Source organism: Xiphophorus hellerii, chromosome 10 (assembly GCF_003331165.1).
Source record: "Xiphophorus hellerii strain 12219 chromosome 10, Xiphophorus_hellerii-4.1, whole genome shotgun sequence".
NCBI classification, from domain to species: Eukaryota; Metazoa; Chordata; class Actinopteri; order Cyprinodontiformes; family Poeciliidae; genus Xiphophorus; species Xiphophorus hellerii.
Genome location: NC_045681.1, coordinates 17,495,149 through 17,506,222, shown reverse-complemented (window position 1 = coordinate 17,506,222; position 11,074 = coordinate 17,495,149). Strand labels below are relative to the sequence as shown.

The window sequence follows — 11,074 nt, the reverse complement described above, 5'->3', positions numbered from 1 at the left end:
ACGTCCTTCTCCTTAGAGTCAGTGAACGCTGCTGCCTCACAGAGAGATGCACACAAAACATCCTCCTCTTCTTCAACATCAGATCGATGGAGTACCCAAAGATTATACCCAGAGTACTTCAACATATTTTTACACAAGTAAAAGTAAAAAGTAGTCATCCAAGAAATTACTTCAGCCACAGTAAGCAAGTATTTGGTAAAAAAGACAGACTGAAGTACTGAGAAGCTGATAAAAACATCAACCATTTAATGTTTCAAAATTGCATCATCAGTTGGACCAAAGTGTAGTTATGTTGAGATTTTGTTCTTTTCAAGACCAAAGTCACGGCTCCCACTGGTATTTAGAAAAAAACTAAATTATGACTTTTCCATGACTCTCCATGACCTTCAATATAATTTTCCATGACCCACGTACAACAAGTTCAGAAAGAACAATGAATGACTTACAGACTAACTCCACCAAGTTGAACTATAGCGAACATGTAAAAGTGTAGTGCAGGCAGAGGGGGAGGAAATATAAATGACAAATGTGAAAATCAAGTCCACACAGACAGCTATGAATTGAAAAATGTCAATAAATTGACTGAGGAATCATATGATGACACAAGCTTGTACATGTATGTAGAAATAACTGCAGGTGTGTCACATAGGCCACGTTGGCGTTATAGTCGATTAATATTGTTTTGTGTTTTTTGTGTTATTTACTCGTATTCTTGGGGTTGGATTATAAAAATGTCCTCATTTTGGTTATAAAAATTCTGAGTTTATGATTCATCGCCAGTCACACTTGTTTTCTGTGTTTAATGTTGACACTTTACCAAAATAAATAAATACCTTTGACTTGTTCCACTCACTATACTAAACATAGATATTCAATAAAAAATAGCTAAAATGCTTGCCCCGCAAGGCAGCGCACTAGTGGGGGGCAGTGAAATGCTAAGTTGTCCTTATGCAGTGAAATGCTAATATATTTGCTAAAGTTAATGCACTGGTTCACTGACCTGGGAGAAGGAAATAGCTAAAATGCTTATTTTATGGAAAAGGCCAATATTGAGACCGGAGAGGGATATTTCATTTGAAATTTTTAGTAAGCTTCATTTTAAAGGGCCACACTAATCCCATGTGTGACAGGGGTTGGGTTAAACCAGTCCTATGTTGCCCAAAACAGGAATTACCTGATGTGAAAAATGCAGCGCTATGGCAGGCCCCAATAATGATAAAAATCGCACATTTGCAAACACATCGATGGATAATTGACATGTTCATCCAAATGGAAATTGCTGATTCTTTTTCAGTTGGTTATATGTTGAATAAAACTGATCTTTGATTCTGTCTTCAAATCTTTTATGTGCTTAAGAAACAGTACAGAACATCTGATTTGTGCTGCTTTGTAGTGATAACTGAACGGCGAGAAACTCCTGTCATGTTGTGACTGCTGGTATTGAAAAATTAATACTACATTCAGTTTACTGCAGATCAGCTGCTAACCAAGTGGCTATGTTATGTACGCGAAACTTCACTCAACATTTAAATTCAGCAGATTTAACTGTTTTCTGTTCATATGAATCATATGAACATGATTTGACTTTGTTGAGAAATAAGAATTCGCTTCAGTTTATTCTGGAACCTTTTATTTTTAAAACACAATTGTAAGATAAATGTTAAATACATAGAAACTATAGGAACATATTTCTTAATATACAAATAAATCACCAATAAGCACAAAATAGCATCACTTAAATGTACACATTTTTTTTCCTTGTGGTCCAAAACTAAACTTTAATGTTCCAACATGACCTCGCTGACATTGAGAAACACGTGGTTTTATTGTGTCAGTGCCTCTAGAGCCTCATGCTGGCTGACTGAAAACACATAAAAGGAACTTATCTTTATATTTGACTTTTAGGAAAAAAATAAAAGTCATAACATTTTGATTGTACTGATTGACCTCTACCATGCCCTCTGGTGGTGCAAACCACACACCGTGACCACTGTCGTCATGCAGAGACGTCACGCCACTGATTGTTTTACAAAAATATTCCAGTAAAGTCTGACTGGTGATACAAAAACTTCATACAAAATACAGACAGGTGTTCACTCTTTTAAAAACGGCACAAAATACAGAGATCAGATATCCTCATTTGAGGACTGGAACATCAAAATTGCACAATTGTTGAAACTATTTCACATAAACTTTGTTAGCATGCAAAGCTCCTGCACGTAATCGCGTATTTTGCTGCAGCCACATCTTTTTCAACCATGATTTTAAGCTTAATGAAGAAAGTTGACATTTAATCCTCGTCTGATTTGAAGTGGGATTGTGCTTGACTTTCCTTTAAAAAAAAACCCCAAAAAACCTGTAGAGCTTATTTAGTGGATGAATCGGGAACTGATTGATCAGATGGAGAGAGAGCAAACCTTATCATCATCTGTCATCAATTTCAGAGTTAATTTTAATCTGCAGCAGAAATCTTGAGCTGTGTATGGAAGCAATGCGAGTTAAAGGTACAGCGTTTTTGTAAACATAGACATCTAGTGGCACAAAGTGAAAACTACAGCCAACCGATTAGATTGAAGTGTCTACAGAACGGAAGAAGGATTCCACGAGTTTAGCTCCTTTCAGTTTAAAGTGAGAGGGCTGGTTGCTGTCACATAATCCACACATCACATTTAGGCACAACGGTCAAAAAAACTATGATTTTAAAGTTTTCTCAGCGCCATTAGAGAACTACAATAGCAACATTTACCCACCAGATGGTAGCAAACACTGCAATTCATCTGAAATGCTTGAGAACCAGCCGATGGTTTTCTTTTCTTTAATAGAAACATCATCTCTGACTGTTTTAGTAATTACACCTGCCAAGTGGAAGGTTTCAAGCTCAGCATGGACATTTTTGACATTCGTTCACGAACAGGAGATCTTTGTGTGAGATTACACCGTCATACAGGAACTGTCTGGAACTGAGTGTTTGTCAAATTCTGTAGATTTCAGAACGAGCAGGATTTAAATGATTGATACTGTCACTGGAGCAAGCATGATCAAAAGAGATTGCTTCAAACTATTTTACACATGTACTGACCATGCAAACCTCCCAAACAACCACCTGAAGAGGAACAGAAATGTGGAAGTGCCTGTACTGTATATGTTGGAATACTCAAGACACCTAATATCAGTTTCATGCTGCCACTCAAAGATTAATTGTGTAAAAACTTGCAAAGTTTCAAAGCAGAAACTTGTACTGCATCCTCAAAGTTTCTTCAGTTTTTAGAAAGGAAGTTATGACTGAAGGCATTTAGGTGGCTGTAAGGAAGTTATTCCTGCCACTATAGGAGTCGTATATAAACTGGCCCTCAGTTAGAGAGCTGAATGTGGACTCACTCTTCAGTTATGTTTTATTAATGCACAAACAGGCTCTGAGGCTTTGGGCAGTGTTGTACTTTGGCAGGTTAATAACAATCCGAATTCTACCAAAATAACGTTGTGATGCACCAAGTTTAAGTACCAGAGCCCTGGGAAACCATTCTGATCTCCGTTCATCCACCTTTCGATGATGAAGAAAGGCATTTTTGTAGGGTCAACAGTTTCACATAATCATTTCATTATTATTATAATTTTTTACTATTTTCACTCTCTTGTAACTGACATAAAATCTGATTTGATCCAGTAGGTTTTTGCCATACATATAAAAAAAACAAAAAACTTAACTCATCAATAAAGTGCACAGCATTTTATTGACTTCTATTTTACTTGGATTGAGTAATGCTAATTATTTTTTCTATTTCTAGGAGAGTAAGAAATTAAATGTTCTGAATCTTTTTTTAATTTCAATTTATTGAATTTAATAAATCAATTATTTATAAAGTAATGTAATTTAAACACAAAATAATATTAAAATAATAAAATATGTTAGTATTTAAAACATTTATTTGCTTATTTATTAGAGTTGCTCAATTAAACTAATTATACGACCCAGGAAAAGCGAGCTAAACCTCGTTTATAACCCCAAGCTTGTTGATAAAAAAGAAGAAAAAAAGATCTCCAGGTGAGAAGATATATTGTGAATAACATCTTTCACATTTCAGAGGAAGCAGACGGTGATTCAAGTTCTGTCAGCTTTCTGGTGGGATTTTTAAAAGCTGAATGCTACGAACTGGCACTTTTTGACACAAACTCAAGACTCACTATATTTGCAGCCGGTTCGGTTCATTTGCAGTAACAAAGTGGGTTCATAGACGCCCTCTATGGTCCATGTGATGACAGAACTTCCTCAGAGTTCCTCTGCAGCCTAAACGACAACTCAGATTCTTAGAAAATTTCAGCAGCCGTCTATTTGGCTCAACTGTTCATCATGCCCGGTGACGTCCCAGAACCAGAAGCGAATCAAAAAAAAAAAAAGTAAAGCCAGGGGAGGTAAACCCCCAGCTCTGGACACTGAGCTGCTTCATTGCTCAACTCTTCTTGAATGAACAGAGCTGATCCGCTGGATCCCTTCGATCTTCCAGAGAACTTTTCTCCATGTGCTTCCATCTACACTCGGCCCCAAGTTCATATTGGGCACAAACCCGCCACAGTTGGCTTCTTCACCTGGTGGGTCTTCAACTTTAACGCCGTCTCAAAGATGCAGACTCGGTTTAGAAGTCATAGTCCCATCCTGAGTTATCATCGGGCGGCGGCTCGTCCGTGTCTTCTGGAAAACTGTCAAAGTTACTGGTGTCGATTGGAGAGGACACCTGGAAGCAAAAGTACAACTCAAGACCAGGAACCCCCCCCCCAAAGTGGATTTTGATTTCCTCCTAACCTACCTTGGGTGTGATGGGTGGACTTAGTGTTCCTTTCTTCAGTCCTTCCCAGTTGAATCCTTCGAACCACCTGAACACACAAACATTCAGTTAATTTCCAAACGATCGAAAGTAAATGTTTAGCTCACTTACAAAATATTTAGCTCTCTTACTTGTGCTTCTGGATGTCCTTCACTCCATTTTTCAGATTTCCTAGTCTCTCCGATGGACTATCCCTGCAGACATGAGGAAGACATGGCTAAATAGTTAATTTGGAGTAGGAATTAGTTAATTATGTTTCAGGAAACAGTCCATGCTACCTGCAGAGCTTCTTGATGAGGTTGGCAGCATTCTTGGTGATCTTCTTGGGGAACTCAACCATGTCAATGCCTTTCAGTATGATGTTGTACGTTTTCATCGGATCTGGACCTGAGAACGGAGGACTGCAGACGCAAACAGACACTGTCGGACTCCGAACTGGTCATTTCAGATTTTTCCGACGTCGGGTGTAGGAATCCCTACCTGCCAGTCAGTAGCTCATACATCAGGATCCCCAGAGACCAGTAGTCAGCCGACACGTCATGGCCCTTATTCAAAATGATCTCTGGAGCAACGTATTCCGGCGTCCCACAGAACGTCCATGTTTTCTTGCAGAATCCAATCTTCTTTGCAAAACCAAAATCCACCTGCAAAAGGACAGTGCTTTTTATTTTCCTTCGTTGGACGCTATCAAGGAGTTTATTCAGAGGAAGCGGATAGTAATTTCGCTTCCTGTGACCGTAGTTACATGATTGGAGTTTCTTGGAAGACAAAGATTTAGATTCACAGATTCAGTTCATTCACCAAAAGCGGTTGGAGCTTTTTGAACATGAGTCACAGGTAGCCCGCGTGGACCTGGTGGACGTACCAGCTTAGCATATCCTCGGCTGTCCAGGATCAGGTTCTCAGGTTTCAGGTCTCTGTAGATGATGCCTTTGGCATGCAAGTAAGCGAATGCTTCAACCACGCAGCCAGTGTAGAACCTAGTGGTGGAGTCATCAAACGAACCTCTGCAACCAACAGAGATGCAGAAAATTATCAATGTATTTGGAATTTGGAGACATTTTCATACCAGTCAAATTCTTCATCAAACACATTCAAATGTTAATTTAAAATATGAACATAATTATAAGATTGCGTAATAAAGACCCAATATGTGGAGAATATGTATTTTTCTGTTCATTCAAAATTCAAATATGTGAATTATATTTGTAATCATTTTGTTACAGTAGACCCTGCCTATTTGCGGTTCAGAACTTCTGAATTCACTTATTGGTGGATTTTTTTTTTTTTGTGGACTATTACTCCAAATTATTTGCTGAAATATTTGCCTATTTGTTGATTTTTATATAGAATATAAGATATTCAAAAGAAAATACAGTTTGGGAAGCAAGAATAACAGTGCATAATGCCATGTTATATGCTGTTGGGTAGTATTTACAAAGCAGTCAACTCAGGGGTGCTATTATTATTTTTTTTTATTTATTTATTTATTTTTGCTGCTGATTGGTTGTACCCCCTGGGGCAGAGGTAAGGTAGACTGCATTAGCTTCCGTGGTAGCAACAAGATGGCTTCTACTGTGCTTATTAATTCATATTAAGGTATATTTGGTGTTTGAATCATTACAACAGGCACTTATAAGCATTTAGAGACATTCCCAAGTATTCATTGATTTTAGGTCTTTGCAAGCTGTTGTGGTCCCAATGAATACTGGGGATCCACTGTAAAAAAAAATAAAAAATACAAAAGAATTTCAAATATACATTTTCACTATAAATCGTAATATTATCCAAAAAAAACAACAAAATGACAAAACAAATAAATGTTTTTTTTTATTATTATTTTTTCCCGCATTTGCTCTGTAATTCATAGCGTAATTGTAAATGAGCTCAGCTAATCTAATACAGATATCAATACTAAAAATCAATCCAATACAGTCTCAAGTAATAGTTATACATTATGTAACATTACAAAAGCGTTAGAGATCCTATTCTTGACATAAACAGGTGAATGATGTTATGGTAAAGAAGTAAAAACGTATTCAATCATTTATTTTGATTATTGAGTAATAACTGTGATGACAGTAAAGTTAAAGAAATCTTTAGTCACTCAGGTATCATCTCGGCGAGCAGCGTACTTGTCTCTCAGTATGGTCCACAGCTCTCCACCCAGACACGCCTCCAACAGCATGTATAAATATTTACTGTCTTTAAACGTCCGGTACAACCTGAACACCAAGAATAGAGTCACAGAGAGAACCCGACACGTCTGCAACTTTATTTACATGAGGACAAATTAAAGTGCTTGTTTCATTTTTTTTAAAGGTGAAACTAGTATGCTTTACTGGCACCTTTGTCTTTTTTTTACATGAATTGTTTTATGAGACATAAAAACACACAGTTTTCTGACCTGACAATGAAGTCTGAGTGTGCTTCGGTCATGATATGTTTCTCTGCACGGATGTGCTCCTGCTGCCTCGTGTCCACGATGTGACGCTTCTTCAGGATCTTCATGGCGAACGTTTTAGCCTCCTCGTTCTTCAGCTGCACCTACACAAAGACAGTATACGCAGTAGGGCAATAAAGATCAATTGATACAAAATATTTGCAATGTGACATCACAGTACAACTGGCAACCTGCAGAGAGTTGTGTTTGTGTTTTTCGCTTTGTGCAATGTGTCCGAAAATGACCAGCTGAACGTCTATTTACTTTCCCTGCATGTGGTTCTTTTCTGATTTCTGCTTCTGGTTGAATGTGGCCTGCTTTTTAAAAATGATTCTTTTAGATTATACCGTCGCTTATTTTAGAAACTTTATAAGCGTTGTAAAGTTAAAAACTCAGGAAATGTGCTTCAAGGATGTTAGGATTTACTGAGGAGTGTTCATGCTGTCAACACAGCACTGTGCTTCTTGTGGGTCATGACACAATCTCTTCCTATTCCTGGACGGATTCTCCACTTCAGGATATCTGAGCTCCAACCCCAACCCGTGACGCCCCTATCATGCTAGCATCAACGGAAAACCTCTGGCAACTGGAGCCGGGTTTCCACTCAGAGGTTCCCAGCAAAGACAACTCCAACTATGTACTTTACTTTGGTTTTACTGACATGTTGGAAATTTCTTTTTTTTTTTTTTATTAGACAGAGAGGTGTTTGGTTTTACTGACATGTTGGAAATTTCTTTTTTTTAATTAGACAGAGAGGTGTTTTGACTGGTTGTATAAAAAGTCTTTTATTATTGATTATTGTTTATATCTAAAACAAATATATTGTGATGGCAGAGAAGAGCTCAAAATAGAAACATTTCTTGAAGATTTAAGGCCATGCTGAAGCAAAGGGGAGTAAGGAAAACTGCAGTCAGATTTTCAGTTACGATGATGTCATTACCAATCCATTTGGGTCAGACAGGCAGTCTGGAGGTCAGAGTTCACCTTCTTACACTCCGGATGACTAAAAATACTTCAGGAGGACCCCCTTCTCCCCCCCAAGCCTGGAATCTAATCTGTTTTTGGGCAAACCCGTGGCAGGGCTTTCCCTTTAACCAACAGTCACCTCCAGCCCCGCCTCCTGTCCTAGAGAAACCTAACTCCTTGAGCCGCAGTGCGTCAAATGCCTCATCCCTCCATCCTCTCTGCTTCCCTCAACCCAACCCAGAACATCCCTAAGCCTGTTTTGGTCCAGGACTGCAGGTGTATGACCCCTCAACCACATTTGGACTGGTTTCCAGTAACAGATGCTGACACTTTGCTAGAAACATAGTGCAAATATCACACAGTGACAATGAAACAGTTTATCTTATGTCTAAAACTGGTTCGTTATCCTGAAGCATGTCTGAAACTTGTTCATCACTGTTCAGAAACTGGTGTGGAACAGATACAGTAGTTTCTGGTTCATTATTCTGCTGGAACATTGACCTCCAAACTGGCGATCTGTCCAGGATGCACAATGGACAAGGACAATCAGGTATAGCCAATGGATCAATGGATGGATGTTGACCTCTCAACACATTTGATTAAGGCCATAAACACCTCTGAGCTCCTGAGAATCACTGGCATTAACTAGAAAAACATGTAGACTTCAAGACGTACCAGCTCAACTCTTCCAAAGCCTCCAACTCCCAGAGTATCAATGATGTTGAAGTCATTGAGCTTTAGGCTGGAGAAGAAGGCATTCTCAGCTTCGTACCTGAAAAGATAAACACACAATCATGTGGTGGGAATGTCTGTTTAAAAAAGGCTCATTGTGATGGAGAATACAAGTGGATAAAACCTGTCCAGTTAATCAAAGACCCTGCTGTCCTACCTGCAGCATTTTACCACGCGAAAAAATGGAAACTTCTTGGAAGTGTGGATGGAGAAGGAAGTGATGGGGAAGGAGTGAGAGGGGGTAGAAGGAAGACTGGGGAGACGCTCCCGCTGCCGCCTCACTGGGACAGGAAGCAACTCTCTCATCTCCGAAACTATTTTGAATAAGGTCAGAATAAGGAAAAAAAATTTCTTCCTGACCCGAGAGGAAGGAAGGTGAATCCGCCTTTAATCGGTCGATGAATATTTATGAATGGAACTCAATGCATCGGATTCTTTAGATGATGTTTCAGTCGTTATTCTATGAAAAAAAAAATGTTTTCATGTAAAAACGCAAAGACAGAACTGGAGCAAAATCTGGAACCTCACGAGAATGTTCGGCAGAGCGTCTGCAGCAGAGCCGTCTCAAACGATGAGCTCCACATCCAGTTTACATGGTGCGAGTAGTACCTATGGCAGCAGTGGATCAGCAGGGCTCTGCTGTGGAGGTACCGGCGTGGCAGTGAGGTTGCCGGGTCCTCCAGAGGTTTGTGCATCAAGATAGAGAAAAAGGCTGGTCCTGAAGTGAAGGAACTGCTGTCAGAATCCAGGAGAGACTGAGAACAGCATCACCTCCAAGAAAATCACTTTTTTGTTTCTCTGACTGATAGGAAGAGAACAAGAAGGTCTGAAGCAGAGCAGTTAAACCGAGGACGCTTTAAGGACTATAACCCAGACTGAGGAAAAGCTCTAAGAGGTTTGTCCTTTAGGTCAAATGAGCCTCAGGTCTGCAGCGGCTGAATCCTCCAGGCTGGAACAGCTACTGATAAGACGACCTGACTGGTGGGAGTTGCTGCTGCTAACGGGTATTTTTAGGAGGCGGAAACATTGCTCAGAGGTTCACCCGCTAAAGGAAGGTCAGTTATTGAGGAGGCTGGCTGAGTGTCAGGAGGCTGCAGCACAGACTGTCCCAACCTGAAAACTAGAGGACACCCAGGTTTCTTCTTCAGGGACTATCAGAGGCCCTCACAGCTTGATGAGCGTTTCCGTATCCATGGATCAGCTGTGGAGTTGTGTTTGTTCCTGCCTTCAGTGTGAATGAGGTTTTTTTTATGTTTGCGTGCACCACAGGTGTTACACACCTGACATAACTTAGGACTGTTAATCCTCCAGACTCCGATTTAATCAGGCCAATAACTGTAGCGTTATGTTCCAGCATCGCCATGTCTTCCCAGAATAACTCACTGTGAGCTGACAAACAACAAAAAATATTTTGTCACAATGGCAGCTCTAAGCCCTTTGCACGTGAGGGTCAAAAAGGGTTTAAGCCAAAGTTCTATATCTGAATCGTACCCAGCCACCAAAATCAGGTCACCTGGTTCTCAACAGATCCTATAATCTGGCCGCAAACAACCAACAACATATGAATTGTTCAGAATAAAATAAGAAGAAGATTCTTTACATTTTCTTTCGAGTTGGCATCCCAGCACATTTCTTGAATTAGAGAGTGGATTACTTTGTCAGCATTTTAACTGTTAAAATTTATGACAGGACAATCAGAGAAAGATTTAACAACTAAAACTTGCATAAAATTGTTGAGTAAGATAACTTTCCTTACTGTACTTGAATGAAGCGCGAAATTCAAGGTACAACGTCCTATGGACAGATGAGATCAAAATAGAGAGGTTTGGTCATAATGCATAGAACCATGTTTAAAGAAAACCCTAGATAGTGCTGGTTAAGGTGTAATGAATGGGCTTTTTTCTACCTTTTCCTATCTGTGAACTGACCAAGAACCACAACCAAACAATTCTAGAGTCAAATGTGAGGCTGTCTGTCTGAAACGTGAAGCTTGCCCAAATTTGGACGTCAACTGGACGATGATCCCAAATACAGCAACTACAGCAGAATAGCTAAACAAGAACAGAATCAACATATTGCAATGGTCTAGTCCAGTGTTGCTCAGTTCCAGTCC

General features: G+C 39.5%; 1 protein-coding gene across 2 annotated transcripts in view; it reads right to left on the bottom strand.

Moving 5' to 3' along the window:
* Positions 1-1,613: 1,613 nt before the first annotated feature.
* Positions 1,614-11,074, bottom strand: part of LOC116726956 (cGMP-dependent protein kinase 1-like) — a 45,473-nt gene continuing 36,012 nt past the window's right edge. The window contains exons 1-10 of one of the 2 annotated variants that reach the window (XM_032573929.1): positions 9,119-10,361; positions 8,905-9,001; positions 7,228-7,367; positions 6,956-7,045; positions 5,686-5,827; positions 5,301-5,464; positions 5,099-5,221; positions 4,952-5,014; positions 4,803-4,869; positions 1,614-4,730 (exon numbers count right to left, since the gene is read on the bottom strand). In XM_032573929.1, coding sequence (XP_032429820.1) covers positions 4,632-4,730; positions 4,803-4,869; positions 4,952-5,014; positions 5,099-5,221; positions 5,301-5,464; positions 5,686-5,827; positions 6,956-7,045; positions 7,228-7,367; positions 8,905-9,001; positions 9,119-9,267 — 1,134 coding nt within the window. In that variant the 5' untranslated portion in view covers positions 9,268-10,361 and the 3' untranslated portion in view covers positions 1,614-4,631. Of the gene's footprint in view, positions 4,731-4,802; positions 4,870-4,951; positions 5,015-5,098; positions 5,222-5,300; positions 5,465-5,685; positions 5,828-6,955; positions 7,046-7,227; positions 7,368-8,904; positions 9,002-9,118; positions 10,362-11,074 lie in introns of those variants that run through there. The other variant, XM_032573928.1, reaches the window with a different exon arrangement.